Here is a 27,135-nt window from a genome sequence, read left to right as displayed (position 1 = left end):
ATGACAGAATGATTTGTATTTGTATTCCTTTGGGTATATACCCAATAATGGGATTGTTGGGTTGAATGGTAATTCTGTTTTAAGGTCTTTGAGAAATCACCAAACTGCTTTCCACAGTGGCAGAACTAATTTACATTCCCACCAGCAGTGTATAAGAATTCCCTTTTCTCCACAGTCTTGCCAGCATCTTTTTGTTTTTTGACTTTATTTTTTATTTTTTACTTATTTTTTATTTTTTTTTATTATTATACTTTAAGTTCTAGGGTACATGTGCATAACGTGCAAGTTTGTTACGTATGTATACTTGTGCCATGTTGGTGTGCTGCACCCATCAACTCGTCAGCACCCATCAACTCGTCATTTACATCAGGTATAACTCCCAATGACATCCCTCCCCTCTTCCCCCTCCCCATGATAGGCCCCGGTGTGTGATGTTCCCCTTCCCGAGTCCAAGTGATCTCATTGTTCAGTTTCCACCTATGAGTGAGAACGTGCGGTGTTTGGTTTTCTGTTCTTGCGATAGTTTGTTGAGAATGATGGTTTCCAGCTGCATCCATGTCCCTACAAAGGACACGAACTCATCCTTTTTTATGGCTGCATAGTATTCCATGGTGTATATGTGCCACATTTTCTTAATCCAGTCTGTCACTGATGGACATTGGGGTTGATTCCAAGTCTTTGCTATTGTGAATAGTGCCGCAATGAACATACGTGTGCACGTGTCTTTATAGCAGCATGATTTATAATCCTTTGGGTATATATCCAGTAATGGGATGGCTGGGTCATATAGTACTTCTAGTTCTAGATCCTTGAGGAATCGCCATACTGTTTTCCATAATGGTTGAACTAGTTTACAATCCCACCAACAGTGTAAAAGTGTTCCTGTTTTTCCACATCCTCTCCAGCACCTGTTGTTTCCTGACTTTTTAATAATTGCCATTCTAACTGGTGTGAGATGGTATCTCATTGTGGTTTTGATTTGCATTTCTCTGATGGCCAGTGATGATGAGCATTTTTTCACGTATCTTTTGGCTGTATGCATGTCTTCTTTTGAGAAATGTCTGTTCATATCCTGTGCCCACTTTTTGATGGGGTTGTTTTTTTCTTGTAAATTTGTTTGAGTTCTTTGTAGGTTCTGGATATTAGCCCACTGTCAGATGAGTAGATTGCAAAAATTTTCTCCCATTCTGTAGGTTGCCTGTTCACTCTGATAGTAGTTTCTTTTGCTGTGCAGAAGCTCTTTAGTTTAATTAGATGCCATTTGTCAATTTTGGCTTTTGTTGCCGTTGCTTTTGGTGTTTTAGTCATGAAGTCCTTGCCCATGCCTATGTCCTAAATGGTATTACCTAGGTTTTCTTCTAGGGTTTTTATGGTATTAGGTCTAACATTTAAGTCTCTAATCCATCTTGAATTAATTTTTATATAAGGAGTAAGGAAAGGATCCAGTTTCAGCTTTCTACCTATGGCTAGCCAATTTTCCAAGCACCATTTATTAAATAGGGAATCCTTTCCCCATTTCTTGTTTCTCTCAGATTTGTCAAAGATCAGATGGCTGTAGATGTGTGATATTATTTCTGAGGTCTCTGTTCTGTTCCATTGGTCTATGTCTCTGTTTTGGTACCAGTACCATGCTGTTTTGGTTACTGTAGCCTTGTAGTATAGTTTGAAGTCAGGTAGCATGATGCCTCCAGCTTTGTTCTTTTGACTTAGGATTGTCCTGGCAATGCGGGCTCTTTTTTGGTTCCATATGAACTTTAAAGCAGTTTTTTCCAATTCTGTGAAGAAAGTCATTGGTAGCTTGGTGGGGATGGCATTGAATCTATAAATAACCTTGGGCAGTATGGCCATTTTCACGATATTGATTCTTCCTATCCATGAGCATGGTATGTTCTTCCATTTGTTTGTGTCCTCTTTTATTTCACTGAGCAGTGGTTTGTAGTTCTCCTTGAAGAGGTCCTTTACATCCCTTGTAAGTTGGATTCCTAGGTATTTTATTCTCTTTGAAGCAATTGTGAATGGAAGTTCATTCATGATTTGGCTCTCTGTTTGTCTGTTACTGGTGTATAAGAATGCTTGTGATTTTTGTGCCTTAATTTTGTATCCTGAGACTTTGCTGAAGTTGCTTATCAGCTTAAGGAGATTTTGGTCTGAGATGATGGGGTTTCTAAATATGCAATCATGTCATCTGCAAACAGGGACAATTTGACTTCTTTTCCTAACTGAATACCCTTGATTTCTTTCTCTTGCCTGATTGCCCTAGCCAGAACTTCCAACACTATGTTGAATAGGAGTGGTGAGAGAGGGCATCCCTGTCTTGTGCCAGTTTTCAAAGGGAATTTTTCCAGTTTTTGCCCATTCAGTATGATATTGGCTGTGGGTTTGTCATAAATAGCCCTTATTATTTTGAGATGCATTCCATCAATACCGAAGTTATTGAGAGTTTTTAGCATGAAGTGCTGCTGAATTTTGTCAAAGGCCATTTCTGCATCTATTGAGATAATCATGTGGTTTTTGTCTTTGGTTCTGTTTATATTTATTTGCATATGTGGAACCAGCCTTGAAACCCAGTGATGAAGCCCATTTGATCATGGTGGATAAGCTTTTTGATGTGCTGCTGGATTCGGTTTGCCAGTATTTTATTGAGGATTTTTGCATCGATGTTCATCAGGGATATTGGTCTAAAATTCTCTTTTTTTGTTGTGTCTCTGCCAGGCTTTGGTATCAGGATGATGTTGGCCTCATAAAATGAGTTAGGGAGGATTCCCTCTTTTTCTGTTGGTTGGAATAGTTTCAGAAGGAATGGTACCAGCTCCTCCTTGTACCTCTGGTAGAATTCAGCTGTGAATCCATCTGGTCCTGGACTTTTTTTGGTTGGTAGGCTATTAATTATTGCCTCAATTTCAGAGCCTGCTATTGGTGTATTCAGGGATTCAACTTCTTCCTGTTTTAGTCTTGGGAGAGTGTAAGTGTCCAGGAAATTATCCATTTCTTCTAGATTTTCTAGTTTATTTGTGTAGAGGTGTTTACAGTATTCTCTGATGGTAGTTTGTATTTCTGTGGGGTCGGTGATGATATCCCCTTTATCATTTTTTATTGTGTCTATTTGATTCTTCTCTCTTTTCTTCTTTATTAGTCTTGCTAGTGGTCTATCAATTTTGTTGATCTTTTAAAAAAACCAACTCCTGGATTCATTGATTTTTTGGAGGGTTTTTTGTGTCTCTATCTCCTTCAATTCTGCTCTGATCTTAGTTATTTCTTGCCTTCTGCTAGTTTGAATGTGTTTGCTCTTGCTTCTCTAATTCTTTTAATTGTGATGTTAGAGTGTCAATTTTAGATCTTTCCAGCTTTCTCTTGTGGGCATTTAGTGCTATAAATTTCCCCCTACACACTGCTTTAAATGTGTCCCAGAGATTCTGGTATGTTGTATCTTTGTTCTCATTGGTTTCAAAGAATATCTTTATTTCTGCCTTCATTTCATTATGTACCCAGTAGTCATTCAGGAGCAGGCTATTCAGTTTCCATGTAGTTGAGCGGTTTTGATTGAGTTTCTTAGTCCTGAGTTCTAGTTTGATTGCACTGTGGTCTGAGAGACAGTTTGTTATAATTTCTGTTCTTGTACATTTGCCGAGGAGTGCTTTACTTCCAATTGTGTGGTCAATTTTGGAATAAGTTCGATGTAGTGCTCAGAAGAATGTATATTCTGTTGATTTGTGGTGGAGAGTTCTGTAGATGTCTATTAGGTCTGCTTGGTGCAGAGATGAGTTCAATTCCTGGATATCCTTGTTAACTTTCTGTCTTGTTGATCTGTCTAATGTTGACAGTGGGAGTGTTGAAGTCTCCCATTATTATTGTATGGGAGTCTAAGTCTCTTTGTAAGTCTCTAAGGACTTGCTTTATGAATCTGGGTGCTCCTGTATTGGGTGCATATATATTCAGGATAGTTAGCTCTTCCTGTTGAATTGATCCCTTTACCATTATGTAATGGCCTTCTTCGTCTCTTTTGATATTTGATGGTTTAAAGTCTGTTTTATCAGAGACTAGGATTGCAACCCCTGCTTTTTTCTTCTCCATTTGCCTGGTAGATCTTCCTCCATCCCTTTATTTTGAGCCTATGTGTGTCTCTGCATGTGAGATGTGTCTCCTGAATACAGCAAACTGATGGATCTTGACTCTTTATCCAAATTGCCAGTCCGTGTCTTTTAATTGGAGCATTTAGTCCATTTACATTTAAGGTTAATATTGTTATGTGTGAACTTGATCCTGTCATTATGATATTAACTGGTTATTTTGCTCGTTAGTTGATGCAGTTTCTTCCTAGCATTGATGGTCTTTACATTTTGGCATGGTTTTGCAATGGCTGGTACTGGTTGTTCCTTTCCATGTTTAGTGCTTCCTTCAGAGTCTCTTGTAGGGTAGGCCTGGTGGTGACAAAATCTCTAAGCATTTGCTTATCTGTAAAGGATTTTATTTCTCCTTCACTTATGAAACTTAGTTTGGCTGGATATGAAATTCTATGTTTAAAATTCTTTTCTTTAAGAATGTTGAATATTGGCCCGGACTCTCTTCTGGCTTGTAGAGTTTCTGCCGAGAGATCTGCTGTTAGTCTGATGGGCTTCCCTTTATGGGTAACCCGACCTTTCTCTCTGGCTGCCCTTAATAGTTTTTCCTTTATTTCAACTTTGGTGAATATGACAATTGTGTGTCTTGGAGTTGCTCTTCTCGAGGAGTATCCTTGTGGCATTCTCTGTATATTCTGAATTTGAATGTTGGCCTGCCTTACTAGGTTGGGGAAGTTCTCCTGGATGATATGCTGAAGAGTGTTTTCCAACTTGGTTCCATTTTCCCCTTCACTTTCAGGCACCCCAATCAGACGTAGATTTGGTCTTTTCACATAATCCCATACTTCTTGAAGGCTTTGTTCATTTCTTTTTCCTCTGTTTTCTTTAGACTTCTCTTCTCACTTCATTTCATTTATTTGATCCTCAGTCGCTGATACTCTTTCTTCCAGTTGATCGGTTCAGTTACTGAAGCTTGTGCATTTGTCACGTATTTCTTGTGTCATGGTTTTCATCTCTGTCAGTTCATTTATGGCCTTCTCTGCATTGATTATGCTAGTTATGCATTCTTTTTTCAAGATTTAGTTTCTTTGCGCTGGGTACATAGTTCGTCCGTTAGCTCTGAGAAGTTTGATGGACTGAAGCCTTCTCTCAACTTGTCAAAGTCATTCGCCATCCAGGTTTGATCCGTTGCTGGCGATGGGCTGTGTTCCTTTGGAGGGGGAGATGTGCTCTTATTTTTTGAATTTCCAGCTTTTCTGCCCTGCTTTTTCCCCATCTTTGTGGTTTTATCTGCCTTTGGTCTTTGATGATGGTGACTTACTGATGGGGTTTTGGTGTGGGTGTCCTTCCTGTTTGTCAGTTTTCCTTCTAACAGTCAGGACTCTCAGCTGTAGGTCTGCTGGAGATTGCTTGAGGTCCACTCCAGACGCTGTTTGCCTGGGTATCAGCAGCAGAGGCTGCAGAAAATAGAATATTGCTAAACAGCGAGTGTCCCTGTCTGATTCTTGCTTTGGAAGCTTCCTCTCAGGGGTGTACTCCGCCGTGTGAGGTGTGGGGTGTCAGTCTGCCCCTAGTGGGGGATGTCTCCCAGTTAGGCTACTCAGGGGTCAGGGACCCACTTGAGAAGGCAGTCTGTCCCTTCTCAGATCTCAGCCTCCATGTTGGGAGATCCACTGCTGTCTTCAGAGCTGTCAGACAGGGTCGTTTGCGTCTGCAGAGGTTTCTGCTGCTGCTTTTTTGTTGTTGTTTAGCTGTGCCCTGTCCTCAGAGGTGGAGTCTACAGAGACAGGCAGGCCTCCTTGAGCTGCTATGGGCTCCACTCAGTTCGAGCTTCCCAGGGCTTTGCTTACCTACATAAGCCTCAGCAATGGCGGGCGCCCCTCCCCCAGTCTCGCTGCTGCCTTGCCCTTAGATAGCAGACTGCTGTGCTAGCAATGAGGGAGGCTCCGCGGGTGTGGGACCCTCCCGGCCAGGTGTGGGATATAATCTCCTGGTGTGCCTTTTGCTAATACCCTTGGTAAAGCGCAGTATTGGGGTGGGAGTTACCCGATTTTCCAGGTGTTGTGTGTCTCAGTTCCCCTGGCTAGGAAAAGGGATTCCCTTCCCCCTTGTGCTTCCCAGGTGAGGCGATACCTTGCCCTGCTTCAGCTCTCGCTGGTCGGGCTGCAGCAGCTGACCAGCACCGATTGTCCAGCATTGCCTAGTGAGATGAACCCGGTACCTCAGTTGAAAATGAAGAAATCACCCGTCTTCTGTGTCGCTCGCGCTGGGAGCTGGAGACTGGAGCTGTTCCTATTTGGCCATCTTGCTCTGCCCTCCCTATTTTTTGACTTTTTAAAAATAGCCATTCTGATTGATGTGAGATGGTATCTCATTGTGGTTTCAATTTGCATTTCTCTAATAATTAGTGATTGTTGAGCATTTTTAGATATTGTTGGTATCATGTATGTCTTCTTTTGAAAGGTGCAACATGATGTTTTGATATACATAATGATTACTTGATGTAAGCAATTTAACATGCTCATCATCTCATATATATATATATATTTTTTTTTTGGTAAGTACATCTAAAATCTACTCTCTCTGAAATAGTTAAAGGACTTGAATAGACATTTCTCTAAAGAAGACACACAAATGGCCAACAGGTACATGAAAAGATGTTCAGTTCACTAATCATCGGGGAAATACAAATCAAAACCACAATGAGGTATCGACTCACACCTGTTGGATGGCTGTTATCAAAAAACAAAAGACAGCATGTATTGTTGAGGATATGGAGAAATTGGAACACTTGGACACTGTTGGTAGGAGTGAAAAACACGTGCACTCACTTGGTTTACGCTGTTGAAAACTGTATGGAGATTCCTCAAAAAATTAAAAATAAAATTACCATAAAGTCCTGAAATCCCACTTCTGGGTGTTTAATCCAAAAGAATGGAAATCAGGATCCCAAAAAGGTATTAGCACTCCCATGTTCGTTGTGGCACTACTCACAATAGTTAAGATGTGGAAACAACCTAAATGTCTGTCAACTGATAAATCAATAAAGAAATGTAGACTATACATATAATGAAATGTTTTTCAGCCTTAAAAAAGAATGAATATATGACAACATAGATGAACCTAGATAACATTATGCTAAGTGAAGTGATCCAGTCACAGAAAGACAAATACAGTGTGATTCTACTTAATATGAAGTATCAAAAATAGTCAAACATATGCAATCAGAGGGTAGAATGCTGGTTACCAGGAGCTTGGGGGAAGGGCAAATGGGGAGTTGCTTTTCAATGAGTGTAAAGTTTTAGTTAATGCCAGATGAGCCAATTCTAGAGATGTTTTGTACAATATTGTATGTATAGTTAACAGTACCGTTTTTTATATACTTATTTAAGAGATTAAATCTGATCTTGTGTTCTTAATGCAATACAAATTAAAAACAAAAACTCACTTATCCTCCTTAGTGCCTGATAATAAACTTCCAACTGATACCTGTGTAGTTGTGTACGTACTCACATATTTAGCAAATAATTATCACTTACTGATGTGCAGTTGCTAGTGGACTGTTTCTGAGGTGCATTCAGACGGGATCCATTTTCTTTTCCGCAGCTAGGCTAACTCTTATGGGTGCTAGAGGTGGCTTAGCAGAAGTTGGAGATTAAGTGGTTTACTTTTGTTTCTCAGATTTGGGACAGAATCCCTAGCTCAAACTATGAATATTGACAGATTAGATTGATTTCAGGAACATAAGACTTAATTGAATCTTTGAAATACTAGGGGCAATAACTTGGTTAGGAATAAACAGGATTTAAGTAATTGGAATTATTTAGCTCTCCTGGGACACAGTGAAACATCTTCTAAATAAGATTCTGGACGTTTTCTGTCCTCTCATTTAACTGTAGACACCTGTGACTCAATCCTGACCAATCTGGCAACATATCTAATTCCTTCTCCTGAGATTGGATCTGGAATCAGTCCTGCTATATCTTAAGTCTGTAACTCTTATTTTTCCTTTTAATTATTACTGTTGGTTTTAAAATTGTAATTACAATATAATTCATATTACTGAGAAATAGTTTTAACAGCACAGTGATTATTGTAAGTAATTTTTTAAAAAGTCTTTTTCGTTATGCCATCCCCATTCCTCATAAATAATCCTTGTTAATGAGTTTGGCGTATGGAATATAGAAGTGTTCTTGTGTTTGGATTAACAAACTAATAAGGCATGATAGGCTTTACTCAATGCCAAGTTTAAGGCCATGAGGCAGGTAATAAAGCTTGATAACAAAATTAGTGAGGTCTGTCATTTCACAGTAATTGCTTTCAAATGTACCAGTCACTCCACATTTGGGATATGCTTTGCCAGGGAAGCCGTTGATTTTGGGGTCTCTTTAGTTTTTATCCCTTGGTTTCCTTCAGGGTGCCAGACTAGGGCCCATTTTCCAGTGCGGGTCCATCTTATCAGTGCTGATTGCTGATTACTTGAGCTACAATCTTGAAATAAAGACCTTTACCTGATGCTTAGTTTTCTTGGATTTAGTATGTTCCTATACCTTCCATGAATTGCTATTGCAAGGAAGATTTGACCAAGGTTATTCAAAGTTTAAAAATAACACTGTATCTCCTAACAGATAATATGCTAATACATATAAGATCTAACATTTTCGATGGTAAAAAAAAAAATAGGACCATGATATATTTTACCAACATTCACCTGTGGGCCATATAAGTTTGCTATTAGTTTTTCATGATTACACAGACTGTCACAGCAAATATCCTTGTACATATTTCCTTGTGATTCTTGGCAAGTATTTATGCAGGCTACGTAGAATTTCTGGGTAAAAAGGTACACACCTTTAAAGTTTTTATAAATCTGCCAAACTGTCCCTCAACGTTGTAGCCTCATCAACAGCGTGTGAGATGATGTTTCCTCATGCACCTTCCTTCTAGTTTTATTTATGTTGTCTCTCTCTAGTCCTTGAATTTGTGTGTGTGTGTGATTTTGGTAGGATATACCAAATGATCTTGATTTTGCATTAAAATCAGAATGCCTAGGATTAACTCAACATCATAGGACTAAGTGGCTGATCTAGACTAGCACTGAAATCCTCTGTCTCTTGTGTTCTTTAACCGAAACTGCAGAATCTACTTTGTTTTATTCTCCCACCTTAATAATTGGAACTAATTGATAATCTACTTTGCAGAAAGTGAGGTTATTTCAACTCAACTTTATTCCAAAGAAATAGGGAGCTATTTGAAGTAGGGAACTAACCTCTGCTTGTGCCTGAAGCTCTTCATTATTTGTCAGTAATGTTAACTTATGCCAAGTAAAAAAAAAAGTTAAAGATTTCTTTCACCTACTTACGGGTTCTACTAAAATATAAAGTTGCTGTAGAGGTTTTTAATATATTTTAGTCTTCATCTGTTTATCAGCCTGTTGCATGGTAAGTAATTGCTCAGCCATTGAAGTTATAGTATGTGACAAATCTGTAGAAATTTTGCTGTATAAGCCAATGGAATTTTTACATTAAAAGATAACTCATGCAGTAACTTCTGTTCATTAAAGCCTGGGACAACTTAAATGATGATGAAGTGAACAGTTTTTTTAGGCAGATTCGTTACAATTTATCAAAAATTAAAGAATGTCCCCTACTTCTGGTTCCTTTAGTTGGTCACTTTCTCTAACAGTGATATTGGTTTACGCATTTTTCAGACGTCACTGTGCATGAACTTATGCCAATGTTGTTTACAATATGTTGGAAACATTTTATTTTTCAAATGCAGTTTTATTTATGTTTGTAGAAAATATTTGAAACTGGTGAAAACCTTTTGGTTAATAAAATGTAGGAGAGTTAGAATACATTTTTTTGGTCATGCTTTACTGAAAACAAAAAGGTTTTAGGGACAGACTGGAACTTGTTTTTCCTCCCTACTCTCAACCTACATGCACTGAGAAAATAGTCTATACATATCATCATGCTTATTTTAGCTCCCTTTGCCATTTAAAGCAGGAATATATGTGGACAAATTTACTTTCTGTGATATAGGTGTTTGTCTTTTTTATAATCTGCTCAAGAAATATCAATTTAAAGATGGATGTTAGAAATAACAGCATTAGCATTTTTTCTATTGTAAAAGTAACAGTGATCTTAGCTGAACTGGATTTATTATTAGCAGTTTTACACATTTATCCACTGAAATTCATTTCTTCTTTCCTTGTCTTCCTATTGCATTTTGGTGACTTTCTCATAGCCCTCACCGCAGTCTACAGTGCATTGCATGTATTTGCTTCTGTTTTCATGTTTTTCACTATAATATGAGCCTAGAGAACTAGATCTGTTTGTTGTTCATCTTTTTATTTTATATAAAGCCTAGCACATAATAGGAATACATGTTGAATTCAACTGATCTTTGCAAAATGATATAATGTGAAAAATTGGCAGGTCATTCTGTTTGATAATCCTTGATCATTAAAAACTACTATTTCTGAGATTTTCATATTACTTTAGTGAATCGGTTATTACATAAAAATGTTCCATACACTTGTTAGTTTTATTTGCAGAGAATTGTTTTATATACTCCAAAGATAATTACTGACAGTTTACCATCTGTTTCTATTAATGAGTTGTTTCTTTTTTTTTTTTTTTTTTTTTTTTGAGACGGAGTCTCGCTCTGTCACCCAGGCTGGAGTGCAGTGGCCGGATCTCAGCTCACTGCAAGCTCCGCCTCCCGGGTTTACGCCATTCTCCTGCCTCAGCCTCCCGAGTAGCTGGGACTACAGGCGCCCGCCACCTCGCCCGGCTAGTTTTTTGTATTTCTTAATAGAGACGGGGTTTCACCGTGTTAGCCAGCATGGTCTCGATCTCCTGACCTAGTGATCCGCCCGTCTCGGCCTCCCAAAGTGCTGGGATTACAGGCTTGAGCCACCGCGCCCGGCCCTTAATGAGTTGTTTCTTTCTCCCGAATCACTTGTTTTGTGCTATATTTTGTACGTGAGATGATCTCTATATTTTAGCTTTTGATAGTTTTGATACTTAGGAAATGTGCAATATCTTCTGTGATCTTCTGCAAGTTATATTTGTGACATCATTTGAATTTGGGTGCCACTCCTTACAAGAAAAAGTGTATTGGGAATTTGTAACGTCCCTTTTAGATGTCTTTCCAAAAACTCTTATTTTTTGTTTTTTACTTTCTAAGTAGATATGACTTTTCTTTTCCAGGAACACAGTCTTTTGAGTTTTTTTTCATTCTGACAAAAATGGAGAAAGAGGACTCATGTTTATTGAATGCTTATGTGTTCTTGTATCATAATGGGCACTATATATAATTATTAAATAATTACTTAATAACCTTATTCCATAAGTCATATGCTTATTTACAGGTGAGTAAGCTACAGGGAAAAGGAATGTTTTTTTCCACTTGTCCTCTGCTTTATTTCTCATGTAACATAGAACATATAAAATAGCCTTACATATCATGAATAAGTGGAAAACACGTTGGAACTTTTATTTCTGACAATATAGTCATGTAAATATTCTTTAAATATCCCATTCATAGGGAAAGGATATTTAAAAAAAAAAAAAAAAAAGAAAAGGATAAAAGAAGGTATAGAAAACATTAGCAACAGATTATCAGAAAAGACCTTGAATTGAAAAAAGAACCAAACAGAACTTCTTTAAAAAGAATCAGTAAGACTATAAACTTTTATGTTTTAAACAGGTGACTAGACATAATTGAAAGAGAGGTTTCAAGAAAGTACATGCATATACAGAAAGAAAAGGTGATAGAAGGGACACAGTTTAAGAAATGTGAAGGGCAGAATGAGACTGTCTAAAAATATGTTTAAATGGAGTGTCAGAAAATTGATGCAGAGAGAGAATGGAAGACATGAGATAATGGAATTAAAAGTGGCTATGAATTATGCAGAACTGAAGACAGTCATGGGTCCTCAGATTTAGGAAGCACATTTTGTTGTTTTTCAGACAGGGTTTGACTCTGTCGCCCAGGCTGGAGTGCAGTGGTGCCAGCTTGGCTTATTACAGCCTGGCCCTCCCCAGGCACAAGCGATCCTCCACCTCAGCCTCCTAAGTAGCTCTGATGACAGGTGAGTGCCACCATGCTCAGCTAATTTTTAAAAATTTATTGTAGAGACAGGGTTTTGCCATGTTGCCCAGGCTGGTCTTGAATATCTCAGCTCAAGCATTCCTCCCGCCTTAGTCTCTCAAAGTGCTGGGATTACATTCCTGAGGCCTCCATGCCCAACCTTGGAAGCACAGTTAATTTCAAATAAGCTACATCATGGTGAAATTTGAAAAACCAAAGATAAAGGGAAAGTCTTAAAACTTGCCAGAAAGAGAAAACAGGTTAGATACACAAAAATATTGGACTGACAGCGGCTTTCTGAAACTATCAGTGTACCAATGGCAATCAGAAGCCAATGTACTAATACCATCAAATTTACTACCAATTTGCAGTCTTATACGCAGCTAATCTGTTATTCCAGAGTGAAGCTGAAATCATTACATTTGCAGCCAAACAGAAGAGGAGTGTCTTTACCACCAAGAGACGCTCATTAAACGTGCCTTAGAGCTGGGTGGGGTATACAGGTGTGAAATGTCAGGAGGTGGTTAGGTCCCCTGCTGAGATTTGGGACCATTCCATCCTATTTCAAATATTTTCATAAGACGTCTTGCGCTCGTGGGTGGATTAAATTCAGAGGAAATTCCCACAGTGGAAATTGTGGATTTTTATTTGTTTAAGTGGTCATTTTCTAGCATCTATTATTTTACAGTTTCTAAAACAAATCACGTATCACTGATCTTTTTCTAGAGGCTGTACTCATCTGAACTATTTTATATTTCAGATACCTGAGGAATACATAAGGGAAAGTGGCTGCTTGTTTTCTTTCCCTCAATTCCACTTACCTGTGCCATTAATTTTAATTTAAAAGAAAAGTAGTTTCTCACTTTGTTGGTCAATTCTGAGAGTGGACGTTAGTTAATCGGCTTCTGGCTTATTTGTACTGGTTAGTAGATGCTTAAAGTGGAGACCCTGTCACATTATCTTAGGACTCTTGCAAAGAACCTGCTAGTTTGATGCCTAACAATGCTCATTCTGAGCTGATGCTAAGATACTAAATATCTCTATGAAAAATAGAAATCAGGAAGGCAGCACCAGCAACAAAAAATCACCTTCCATGGACTGCAAAACTTCAGGGAGTAGTTGATTAGCAGTGTCAAATCTGAGAGCAGTAGCAGGGAGAAATCATGGGAAAGGAGGAGGCCAAGGCCCAAGGTGGAGAGACAGCAGGATTTATTTGATTACCTTAGCATTTCCAAGTTTCAGTTAATTTTGTACCACCTTCACAATTTTTACATTGTGCTCCTATTATCTAGATTATTATTTACTTATATTTTAAAATAAACATGCTTATCATTTATTTTTAAGAGGAAATGTTTTAATCAAAATAAAAATTGAAACCCATACTACATGTTGTAAATCAAAAGTGTATGTAAAAATTATTAAAAGGAGAGAACACAATGAAAACCATATTCTCCTGGGTGCAGTGGCTCACGCCTGTAATCCCAGCACTTTGGGAGTTCAAGGTGGGTGGATTACTTGAGCCCAGGAGTTTGAAACCAGCCTGAGCAAACCCTGTCTCTACAAAAAATATAAAAATTAGCAGCATCCAGTGGTGTGTGTCTGTAGCCCCAGCTACCTGGGAGACTGACGTGGGAGGATCAGCTGAGCCCAGGAGGTTGAGGCTGCAGTGAGCTGTGATTGAGCCATTGCACTCCAGCCTGGGTGACAGCGCAAGACCCTGTCTCAAACAACAAAAACAACAAACCATTTTCTGTTGCCTGTCATGGAAGAAACATTGAAGACATGCTAGCACCGTCTACAGTCTTCTCCTTTATGTAATCAAAACAGGTGGAAAGGCTGGGCATGGTGGCTTACGCCTGTAATCCCAGCACTTTGGGAGGCCAAGGTGGGTGGATCACCTGAGGTCAGGAGTTTGAGACCAGCCTGGCCAATATGGTGAAACCCTGTCTCTACTCAAAATACAAAAATATGCTAGACGTGGTGGCGCTTGCCTGTAATCCCAGCTACTCGGGAGGCCGAGGCTGGAGAATCACTGGAACCCGGGAAGTGGAGGTTGCAGTGAACTGAGATCACACCACTGCACTCCAGCCTGGGCAACAGAGCCAGACTCCGTCTCAGAGAAAAAGAAATAAATAAATAAAGGATGCAGAAAGGAAATAAACTTGTCATTTGTCACATGCAATATAGAATCGTTTTTAGTACCAGCAGCGTCAACAGATGAATGTGAAATGATTCACGGAGGTTAGCGTGACTGTGTGCGTCTGAGTGCCTGCTTTTTAGTGATCATCATTTGAAAGATACTGCTCTGTGCCTCCTGTATTGAAATGATTTTGTTCTTTCTATTTGAAGCTCTTTTAAGAGCCTGTGCTGATGGAGGTGCCAACCGCTTATATGATATCACCGAAGGAGAGAGAGAAAGGTATGCTTTCTTTTAGCCAGTGTGCATAGTACCACTAACTTCTGCTCTCTGTTGTTTTATTTTCTTCTTGTAAGTGGACATTGTTATTTTTCCTTCAGACTCTTTTATGGAAAATCTCCCCAGGGAGGGAAGAGTAACCTGAGCTGCTTAACCATGTTGTATTATTTCTTGCTTTGAATGGTATCTTTTAGTAGAATGAGGTGCATCTATTCTTATTTTCAAAACCTTTATTCTGCTACTTCAAAGCCACATTAAGTAGCATTATCAAATCTTGATACTTGTGAGAACTGTGAAAGTCAGCTAAAATAAAACTTCAAATGGCAATTTGAGATGTTATTCAAACAGTGTAAATGAATAAAAACTGATTTTATATAAAGTAGGTATATATTCCCTCATGGAAAATATGAGATTTTATATTAGTGTTGAGTAAAGCCCAGTATAATTTAACTTAATTATTTCTCAGTTATGCGTACACTTATATTTTAGGAGATGAATAGTTTCCTTAAGATTTACTATCCTTGCTGTCTGATTTTTCTTACTTTGTGTAGTGAGGTATTTTTCAATAAGATAATATGTTTGATGGAAGCAGATTTTAAACCTAGCTCATTGTGAACATGTTTGTAGTTTAAACACCTTGGCAAACACAAGAATTTATAGTGAAGATATAAGTAGACTAACTATGAAACGTAGTTTCATCTCTGTCATATGTGCTGTTAAGTATGTTGAAATGTTTATAGTTTAAGAAATTACCTCCTCGCTGCAAAAAATAAAAACATTATGATGTAACATACTCTAGGTACAAATTAAATGTATGTATTTTGAAATAATATATTTTTCTTTATGGGATCAAAATTTCTGACACTGGAGCTGCTTTTTGAAAGCAGCCGTTTCTTATAGGAGGAAGGCATGTTTCCTTCGAGACTGGACATGCTAATGCTAACGTCTGGGGACTAGATGCATTATCAAAAAATATAGCAAGAGTGACAGCCTAAAAGACAGTTTAAATTCTTAACGTTTTTTGCTCCTTTATTTTGTAACTTTACAAATTCCTCTGACAGTATCCTCCAAGACCTGACATGGACAATGTGTGAAAAACTACTCAAGTATGTGTTGTAAAAAAAAGCGTCTAGGCCAATTGCTTCAGATAAGAGCGTAATGCCCATGAGGCCGAGCTTATGTATTGGACCTGTAGCCTGCTTGCTGGCAAACAATCTGGTGCCAGGTATTCTCTACTGGCAGGTGTAGCTTGTGAACATAATTATAACCACAAATGAAAGGATCTCAGCACTGTGCCTCCCAAGTGATCTTTGATCATAAGATCTATTGATAATGCTTGTGAAGAAATATAGATTCTCATATTGATTATTTTTACTGAATTGGGGTGGACACTAATAAGAAAGATAACAGAGCACTTGAAAAATGATTTCAACTCTTATTTTAGATTCACGTTACACGTGAAGTTTCGTTACACGTGTATATCGTGTGATGCTGAGGTTTGGGATGTGAATGATCCTGTTACCCAGCTAGTGAGCGTAATGTCCAGTAGTTACTTTTTCAACCCCTAACCCCCTGCCTCCCCATTCTCGTAGTTACCAGTGTCTGTTGTTGCCATAATTATGTCCATGAGTACTCAATGTTTAGCTCCCACTTATAAGTGAGAACATGCAGTATTTGGATTTCTGTTACTGCATTAATTCACTAACGATAATGGCTTCCAGCAGCATCCATGTTGCTACAAAGCAGATGATTTCAAACAAAATGCTTTTATTCATATTTGAAAGCAAAACAGATTACCAGATTTAGGGGGCGAATACCATTATTTTTTGCCCAAATTTCAATATAACCACGTGTGATATTTCTCAACACATTGATAAGTAATCTTCTAGAAATCTTCCAAGAAGATTTATATAATTTAACAACTGTTTGTTCATATATGAAGATGTTCAATAAAACATTGTACTTTTCATTGATTTTCTAGTTGTAATTGTGTGTTTGCAATGATTCCTACTCTGATGCCCAGGGACATTGCTGGCCTGGGTGAGGACAGAATCTCTAATAGGAAGATGAGTGAAACTAACTGTCTCATGTGGGAATTAAGTCCTTGAATCAACCTCTAAATACAAACCCTAACCAGTCAAACTAATTGGATTCAGGTAACTAAACATAATTCCTCTTAATTGTATTTCTAATAGAAAGGCATTAAAATAAAAAAGGAAAAATATGCATGAGTTTTAAAAAGTCAGTATGTACTTTGTGGACCACTGCTTGTCTTATTCTTATTTATTTACTTAACATCCATATGTTGGCCGGGGGCGGTGGCTCAAGCCTGTAATCCCAGTACTTTGGGAGGCCGAGGCGGGTGGATCACGAAGTCAGGAGATCGAGACCATCCTGGCTAACATGGTGAAACCCCATCTCTACTAAAAAAATACAAAAAAACTAGCCGGGCGTGGTGGCGGGCGCCTGTAGTCCCAGCTACTCGGAGGCTGAGGCAGGAGAATGGCGTAAACCCGGGAGGCGGAGCTTGCAGTGAGCCGAGATCGCGCCACTGCACTCCAGCCTGGGTGACACAGCGAGACTCCGTCTCAAAAAACAAACAAACAAACAAACAAAAAAATCCATATGTACAATGTAATGCCTCATAATTATGTGATAAAACATGAATTTTTAAAGAATCCATCTTCAGTTGAAGACAAAATATTTATACATTTGGAACAGAAGGAAGGAAGACATATAGACAAGCAGCAGAGGAACAAAGTTTACAGAGGAGTAAAGCTCAGGGAAAAATCAGTGGTGGGACCTTCTCCCCTCTGCTCAGGCTGAGGAGGGGCAGGGCGTGAGGCCCCAGGCCCCGTGTCACTCTGCTTCTGGATGCCCCTGGACATTCAGGTCCTCATCTGTCCCTCATGGAGCCAGGGCCCTAGGAGAGCCTGAAGAGGACCCAGGTGTGCTCCAGGCCCCTGCCTGGGCCTGCTGGCTCCTTTACTCTTTCATGGACCCAGAGGGAAAGGGAAGGTTGAAGTGTGGCAGGTGAGGCGGTTGGGACTCGTGGGGAGATGTGTGTAGTAAAAAGAAGACTCAGAAAAGGGTATGGAATTTGACTGTAATCAGCAAGTGGAAACATAGTGCCCATTTATCCTGCAGCCCAGAAAGTCCAAGATTACTCAGTGGAAACATAGTTTATGAAATAGAGGTGATTAATAGTCTTCTGTTACCTGCTTTCAGAATACTGAATTAGTGCCCCAAAACTCTTGGCTCATACATATCAGATAGGTTTCATTTTATTACAGATGTGCAGATACCACCGTTTTCAGTGTTCAGATTGTCTCGTCTTTGGCCAATAGAAACTTCTTTAAGTTAGATCCTATGTTCTTTTTAAAAAATTACCTTTCTATATGTATATAAAGGTTATATATACACACACACATATATAAATCATGTGTATTATACGAATCACATATATAAATTATATAATTTTTAGGCATAGTTAATGTATAGTGAAATGCATATCATAGATGTTTAATTACATGGGTTTTGTCAGACATTTATTTATAGCCTCTTATCCACCATCCAAAACAAGATAGAGAACATTTCTCTAGCCCCAGAAAATTCCCTCATGATTGGTATCCAGTTTTTTACCTCTAGTCAACTGCTTTCTGATTTCCATTACTATAGACTTTAAAAAAATCTATTACTGAATTTCGAGCAAAAGAAATCATATAGTATGTGTTCTTTTGTGTCTTTTTTCTTTTGCTCACATGTTTTTGCAATTCATTCATGTATTGGTAGTTGTTTTTTATTGCTCAGTGGTATTTTATTGTATGAATATACCACAATTACATTTGTTTATTCACCAAATGTACATTTGGTTGTTTCCAGTTTTTGGCTATTATGTGTAAATGCCACTTCTTATACAAGGGTTTCCATGAACATGTTTTAATTTGGGGAAGTGGGTACAAAGAATGAAGTTTCTGGGTGACAGGGTAAATATATATTTAACTTTCTAGAAATTGACATTTCACTTTTCCAAAGTGGTTGTACCACTTTATGTTTCCACGAATAATGTCTGTATTGTTCCATATCCTCACAAGTATTTGTTCTTTTTTATCTTGTTGATTTTAGCCATTTAGTGTTTGTGAATGGAATTTGTGATTTTAATTTACATTTCTCTGATAACTAAGGATGTTGGGCATCTTTTCACATATTTATTGACCATTGCTAGTTCATGATTTGATTTATAAATACCTTGTAAAACAATTCTTATTTATCACTTTTATTAATTAAAAAAACAGCCATGAGCTTAGGTCCAATTCTATACTAGATGTGTGAAATGCTTGCACACAATCTTTATTAAAATTGTTTTAAAACTGTGGTAACAGAACTTAACATGAGATCTACCACTTAGCAAATTTTTGTGTATAATACATATTGTTGACTACAGATACAGCGTTATCCATTAGATCTCCAGAACTTACTCATCTTGCTTAACTGAAACTTGATGCCCATTGATTAGTAACTCCTCATTTCTCACTTTCCTCCACCCCTGGCGACCCCATTCTACAGTTCGATTCTATGATTTTGACTATTTTAGATACCTCAGATGAGATAGTCTTGCAGCATTTGTCTTTCTGTGACTGGCTTATTTTATGTGGCATAATGTCCTCAAGGCCATTCCATCTTTCACAAATGTCTGTCTCTGTTTCAACCATGAAAGCAGCCTCTCTTCATTTATCAGGTTTTGTTTTGATAAAGAAGCCCTAAATATTTTTTCTTACCATGAATTGCAGTGTATCTATTAATATCTATTGATTCTGACCTGTGGGACAGTAGGACATATGATTAATTTTTCTGTAGTTACTTGTTAAGTGGATGCAAGCTCGTAAACATAAGCTCCCTGGTGCCATTCAGTATGATGGATTATATGACATACACAGAAAATTCTAGTACAATGTGATAGATTCTGTAACAAAGGAAGGCATAGAGCAAGGAGAGTTAGACCAGAATGGAGGAATTAGAAAATATTCTGAGGATCCTAATGGGCTGTGAAAGATGAGGACCACAGAGCATGGGAGGTATGCATATGTGTATGCATTTGTAGTGACTAGGGAGAGGCGGGGAGATTCTCCTTTGTCTCCTGGATGAAAGCTAAATTAACCACCTTGAGATGCAGGGTTATCTTTTTTGGCATGCCCAATTTCTTCCCTTATATTCTGGTCAAGCAGAACTGCTCACTGTCCTAAATTTGCCGTTCCCTTTCTCCTCTCTGCCTTTGCTCTGGCCCTTTCTCATGGCTGATCTCATATACATTAGCACCACCCATTACAATTGTATGGCCATTCCAAATAATCCTAATGGTAGATCCTGTGCTGTCCTCATTCTTAGATGGTTTTAGCAGCGTGTGCTAGCGCGTTTTGTAGCAATCCTATCCATGCATCAGTGTTCCAATAACACACCATGTACTCCAGGAGGGCTCCTCTTCCCTTCCAGCCTGAAGTGACTTGGCATTTCCTACACTGTAATAATACTCTTAAATCACAATGTTACATTCACATTTGGCCTTGATTTAAAGCTGTAAAGACTTCCATTCTTTACTAGGTTGTAAATTTCTAGTGATCTATTACCCTTTAACTTTGCATAATACTTCGTAATTATTTACTTTCTCATTTTATCTTGTGATTTAGCTATGCCTAGATGTATCTTATCTTCTTCACTAGGTGGTAAACTCCTGGAAGGCAGCAATCATAATTAATCATCTTTATATGCTTCATATCTGGTACACTAATGAGCATTTGAGAATTTATTTGAATTAGTGATTTTTCCTTGATATGTTAGCAGAGATGTAAGACTAAGCTTTTGTTAAGTCAAGGATTTCTAAGATATAATACCAGCTATTGGAAGTATCTTGTTGTTAAAGAAACTTTCAATAATTATATATCTTATTAGTATTATAAGCCAGAAATGGCTCATGTCTAAAAAGATTGTGCATTTTTGTCTGAAGTCATGTATAGTATATATCTCACTTATTTCCAGAGTATCTTATGTTACTTTGCATTCTTATTCCTGTCTAAATGAATCTTTTATCCTGGAGCTAAGGTCCTTGCCTTTGAATTCATTGGCATTTTGAGAGCAATATGTGTACCATGAATATCAGTGCTAAATGTGAGGGTTTTTTATTTATTTGTGATTTTGTGGTACTTAGAGATTCTCAGACTCATCAGCATAACAGTCTAAGAAGTTGCTATATCTTTAGTATTGTGTGTAGGATATCTGAAATGTGGGGAAGGTGGTTTTTAGGTTAGTTTTCTCAGAGTAATTAATGAATTATAGAATCCTGAATGGAAAATTCTACAGGAGAGTATCTTTATATAAACATTGTTCTAGGTTAGTTCAGATGTTTAGGAGTTTCCTTTCTGTTTAAATATGAGCACCTAACAAAAATCCCTTGCATTCATGGAAATGACCACGTAATTAAACACTCATTAACAATGGCAGGATGATGAGGACCTATTTAAACAGAAAAGCAAAATATGTTCCTGATCTCTTTTTCCTCTCACTTCATTAATTTTCTCACAGTTACAATTTAAGCCTTTGAGCTTTATATAATCATGCAACTTACTCATCAGATCAGTCTACTTTTTAGATTAATCAAGTATGAAGAGGATGACTGTTGTAACTCTAACTCTAAGACTATTTGTGGCCCAGCTAAACGAAGTTCAAAATATAATTAAAATAACTGAATAATGTGGGAGGATAGCTCTTAAGAATTAGCTTCTAAAGCCTTTATCAATACAGTTAACCCAGGCATCTGGTAGCAAGTATCTGATTACTCTTGAAGGAATCAATGACAGTCTAAGTCTGGCTGTCTGTGAGTAACTTTGAACACTTTCATTCTATTTCATTGCAGGTAGCAGCAGCCTCCAGAGTGGACATTATGTAGTCAGAGAGTTCGATTACAGTTCAAAATCGGATTCTGCCACTTCATTACTTTTAGCAAGTAATTTAACTTCTCGTGCTGTAGTTTCTTCATCTATGACATTTCAGGAAGAGATGACTTTCTTTTGGAGTATTTGGAGAAATCTTGATGAGGTAACGTTACTGTGGCTAATTACAGAAGATCTGGATAAATCAAGAGGATAGAGCATGGCTCTTAAAAGCTATAGTGATAAATTATTGAATAGTTCAGTGTGTACTTGATGTAGTTTTCGGCCATAGCTGTAAATATTTTTGTCATACTTAACTATTCTGAATGTAGTCATTGTTTTACTTTTCAGACAGGTTATACGCATTTTTCAGATAGTGGTTGGCATATAGGAATGTAGTATTTGGCATCTGATTTCTTTTGTTTTAAATCCGCTTTGTTCAGCTATAATTTCATACATCCACTTTAAACATACAGTTCAATTATTTTTGAAGCATTATATACGTGCGTACCCACCACCACAGTCAAGATTAAAACACGTCCATCATCCCAAAAAGTTCCTACCTCTTGCTTTGCAGTCATTCTCCTCCTCCCACACTGTGTCTCTTGTAGACTTCTAGAATGTCATACAAATGAAAACACACAATTTGTTGTCTTTTCTGTCATTTTTCACTTATCAAATGCTTTTGAGATTCATTCATGTTATTTTATGTATTTTAATTCATCCATGTATTTTATGTATTTATTATGTTATTTTATGTAGTTTGTTCCTTTTTACTGTTGAGTAGTGTTCTAGTATATGGATACCCCACAATTTTCTTTCTTTATTTTATGCAGTTAATGAACCTAATTTCTAAAACTTGTCTTTTTGTTGGAATTTGTTGTCAATTTTTATGTGCTTCTTTGGAATATGTGTTCTTTTAGTTGGAACCAAGCAAAATTCTCAATGTTTTCAATTCAATCCTAGATAGACATTATATAAAATAGTAGTAAAGACTTATATGTAAGGTCTATATTTACTATATCTTAGTAAAATGTATATAAAAGCTTCTTCAATACTGTTTTTAAAGGAATAAGACAATAAACATGAAATCAGTGTGAAATAAGTTGGTGTCAAGTATCTGAGCATAAGTTGTGGTCTTGATAACCTCCAACATATGTGACAGTTGATTTCAGTCTCTCTATGAGTAGTTTTCTCACTGATTGTGATTTTTTTTTTTTTTTTTACTACTTTTCAAGCCTCTCATGGAATAGTCAAAACATGTAATTTCTGTATGCTTTAACATATGCAGAAAGGAAACAAATATGAACCAAAGGTCTTTGGTTCAGTCGATTCTTATAAGCCTAGCCTTAGCAATGATTAGTCATTTGCGTCAGCAAATTTCCATTAAAAAGTATTTATGCAATCAAATTACCAAGCTCTGTAAGCATGTCAACATTATTAGGTCTTTGAATCAAAATGATGAAAGGTGAAAATGATTAGTGCATTTTAAAGAGAATTTACAACAGAAGTCTTAGTATTAAAGAACCTTACACAACAAACTGTGAAGGCATATTTATCTTCAATTATTGATTAGATTAGTTTAGTAATATATTTTAGTCTGTTCATTATCAAATGCTATAAATCACAGGTCTCAAAGTTATCCGTGCACAGCTATGAATCATTTTGGAATACTGGAGGAGGGAGGAATGTGTATGCAAAGGTGCTATGTTTCTCAGATCATGCATGAACTCAAAATAAATTTTCAGAGTGAGACCATTTTAAGCAGCTGCAGGAAGTCAGTTTACAACTAAATTTAATCAGAGGCATTGTTTTTTATGGCTATTCTATTTCATAAAGTATGTTCCTGACAGAACCCTTTTCCCTTCCTGCACTGTGGAGAGAGTCTTCAGAAATAAATTATCTTCCAGTAATTTTTTTAGAGAATGCGAGATCATTTGTCAAAAGTTTTGAGTAGCATGTGGCTTTTTAAATTTTACTTTTTAAAAAAAAAAAAAGTTGAATTGTTTTAGTGATTGTTACTATAAGAGCTCATGTTTTCTTGTCACGTTTTAAACTTATTTTTAATAGATTTTTAGATCAATGAGTTAAGAAGTGACGGTTGAAAGTAATCGCATAATACTACACATACAAAATTGTGTCTTAAAAAGTTGTGGAACGGTCCCTGTCTGGTTTTTCGTACGCACTTACGTTATCGCACATACACGTCTTCTTGCAAACACACACTTGGGTTCTTCCTGCATGATTTTCTTGTTATTAAAAGTTGGGATTTGTATTATTGGGTCAAGAGCAAACAGAAAAACTCCAACACTAGACAGGATGGCTTATATTATTTGTTGACACATCATTATAAAGGGCAGGACGTTTTAGTTGATGATAGGATTGCAACTGAGCTATCCATCGTCTTCCAATTGTTAGGGAACAGAAGTGACAGCTGGAATTCAAGTTAAGCAAGGGCTAGTGAATAAATTTTATGGGAAAATATCCAAATGGCAATTACACAAAGATGAGCACTGAACTGTCACTTGCAGTTTGGGGTTAGAAATCTGAGAGTTATTTGAGGTGTGTTCCTTAAAGCCTTCAGTTTTGCTTCTGTAGCCAGCAAGGTCAAGAATATGCTGAAGAAGCTCAGGGCATTTAAAATACAACAGAAGATATTATACCACACTAAGAAAAAAGTCATTGTGTGTGTGTACATTATATGCAATATACTTAACTACAGTATAGTTAACTCTGGCTGTTATTAGCTTTTTGAAGTAGAAGAGAGCTAGAGAAAGTCAGAGGAAGGGAACTTAAATGATGAATAAGAGGGCATTTAGTCTCTGAATGATTAGACTGAAAGGAACTAAAATAAAAAATCATAAGTATTAAAAATGCTGACTTCTCTAAATCCTATGATTTCTAATTACAAGGAGCAGTTTGGTTGAATGAGACTAACCGTGCTTCTGCTTAGACTACAGGGAAGATGGTGTTGTCCCTCTCTACGGGGCTTAGACCAGGGAGCACTTTCTTTTGACCTTGGATATCAGGTTCCATCCATTGCTGCTGGGCATCATGTAGGGGTGCCGACACCTGGGCGTGTTACCCAGGGCTACAGGAGCCATGAGAGGAGAAGATGTGTATGCATTAACAGTGTTTAAAAGATTTTTTAAAATCTTTGTGCCATCTAAATGTTGAAAAAAGCCTATTATTTTCAAACCATTGGCGTGCCCTTGGAAATATCAAGGAGCAGGTTTTAGATACAAATGGAGGTTTTGTTTTTTTTCTTTTTTACAGAACACTATGTAATTCGGTTCTAAAAGCCTCCTGCTTTCTTCCATGTGTTATGCATCATTATCTTTCAAAACTCACCCATGTGTTGTGTCTCCCCAGAAATCTTCGTTTCCAGAGACCCAAGTTAGGAATGAATTTTCTAAGCAGTCCTTCACCGTAATGCCACATGATGTTGAAATTATCCATGGGAGCTTCTATTTAATTGGGAAAAATTCCCTGTTCTTGTTTTATTCATCAGGTTTGATAACTAATAGATGATAAGTAAATATTTTTAACTAAGCATCGTTACTCCTTTTAGACAGTTCACCCTGAAAATAATTTCCCCACATATTCAGTTAAGCAAGTAGATGACAAATCCTAAATAATTTAAGGGTGTTTCGTGGCTAGATTTCTTACCTTACCAGATTTGTTACATTATTATTCTGTGTCTCTCTTACATAATTTGTCCTTGAAGTTCTCTTATCCAGCACGTCCATTATCAAACATTTACCACATCATATTAGAGTCACCTCTTTACATATTCCCACCAGCCTGTAACCTCAGTGAAAGCATACATTTCTCTAGCATTTTTACTGTCTCATCCCCAGCAATTAGTTCTTAACTATGTGCTTAAGAGTTATTAAAGAATGATTAGAAATACTCGTCAAGACTTCATGTAGCATACTGTCATAGATTGCAGTGTGAATGTTTCTGACCCAAAAAGTAATTCTTAAGATTATTTTTATTCAAGAGGAGAATCAGAGACCAATACCAAAATCTCTTCTGGTAACAGTATTAGGACTTATTTAACTTTTTTGTATTTGTGTGGGTTTTTAGTTGTAAAGAACAAGAACTCTGGCCAATGTAAACAAGAATCAAAAGTGGTATAATTAATAGAGAAAGTGGGAAGGCTGGGGGAGTATGCAGGAATTGGGAGGCTTGGGAAACAGTTAGGAAGCAAGGAAAGCTGGAAGCCAGATCCACAGCTATGCTTACACTCCAAGAACAAGTGAGGACTTGCACTTAGCCACCTGTGAGCCGGCCACTGGGTGGACTACAGGTGAATTCCGAACTGTGTCTCTTTTCTAGTGTAATATCGTGTTCAACTGAGTTGAGGTGGTTCTGAGGGACTGTCTGCCTATGTCCTTGTTTCTAGTGGTTGTGTTTATTTCTGGAGTGGGATTTGCCTCCCGTCAAGACTGAGACCATACTAGTTTCTGCACACCTAAGTGGGACCAGCCAACTACAAATACAAACAAAAGAATCCTTATGAGTACACATCTGCAGCGTCTTTTCTCTGCTGCCTGTGCTGTCTTCATACCCTAGGGCAGTCTAATGGTCTTTATTAATCTCCTCCTTACTTCTCCCTCCCCACACACCTCCCTAACTTACTGGGGTATAAAATGCCCCTGGTTGGGAACTGTTTTTCTTCCTCACTATCTAATGACAGTGAAAGGGGAATAAATGGTCATCTGTCATGCAAATGAGTGACAAAAATGCCTCTCATGTATTCTGAGAAATTTAATAACATTCTTTTCAAATTTTAAAAAAAGTATATAGGAAGTATAATTCCTCTTTAGTTTTATAAATTTTTTTTTAATCAAAAGATTCTTGTTTTCTGAATTCATGTTACATTTGTTTCCAAGTAAACATTAAAATTTTACTCTTACGATTCATAACTTTCCAGGGAGAGGGTTGTGCATTTTTTTTAGATATCTTTTGCATTTAAAAATATTTCCCCCCCTTAATGAAATATTACCAAGACAAGCTTATATTTTACAACATAGAGCTTTCTTTAGTTGGTTTGGGTCTTCGTGACAACTAAGTGAGAGAATAACATTATTTTTCTAATTCGTAATATATAAAAAGCTTTACCTTCATTACTTAAAGGTAAAGCTTTAATTTAAATATACAATACTAGTAAATTTTTACAAAATTTCCCAAGATGACAACTTCACAGATTTAGTTCTTTTAATTAAAAAATATTTAAAGTGAGAAATAATTAAGAAAAAAATTGCTTTCTGACTTCCAGCACAGTAGTTAAAAGGGCAGCTGAAGCTTAGAAGCTTAGGATGCAGTTTTCTTTGTAGAGCCAGCATCATCTTTTTCCCCACTTCATGTAAAATTCACTTATTTATCACTAGCGGCCTCTAGTGTATATTCAGTTTTTTTCCTGCTCGACTGTACATTAGTTGGTTATTAGTAACTGGAGAGCTGTTCCATGTGTTAGGAACAAGAAAAACAACTACAGTTTGTATCATCTTGGCATTTTATCAGTCAGTAAAAAGAACATTTTTGCATAATAGTGTGGTCTTATGATTCCTATTAGCAGTAATAGGGCTTTCCCAGCGACTTTCCTCCATGTGGCAGTTGCTCGCCAAAGCTT

At 37.3% G+C, this 27,135-nt stretch overlaps 1 protein-coding gene across 5 annotated transcripts in view; it reads left to right on the top strand.

The window, feature by feature from the left end:
* The window catches only part of TPK1 (thiamin pyrophosphokinase 1), a 390,760-nt gene that overhangs the window by 148,822 nt on the left and 214,803 nt on the right, over positions 1-27,135 (top strand). For 4 of the 5 annotated variants that reach the window (XM_077997626.1, XM_077997625.1, XM_077997628.1 and 1 more), the window contains 2 exons: positions 14,508-14,577; positions 21,482-21,663. In XM_077997626.1, coding sequence (XP_077853752.1) covers positions 14,529-14,577; positions 21,482-21,663 — 231 coding nt within the window. In that variant the 5' untranslated portion in view covers positions 14,508-14,528. The remainder of the gene's footprint in view (positions 1-14,507; positions 14,578-21,481; positions 21,664-27,135) is intronic. The other variant, XM_015135162.3, reaches the window with a different exon arrangement.

This window comes from Macaca mulatta, chromosome 3, assembly GCF_049350105.2.
Source record: "Macaca mulatta isolate MMU2019108-1 chromosome 3, T2T-MMU8v2.0, whole genome shotgun sequence".
NCBI lineage: Eukaryota > Metazoa > Chordata > Mammalia > Primates > Cercopithecidae > Macaca > Macaca mulatta.
This window is presented reverse-complemented; position numbering and strand designations above follow the sequence as displayed.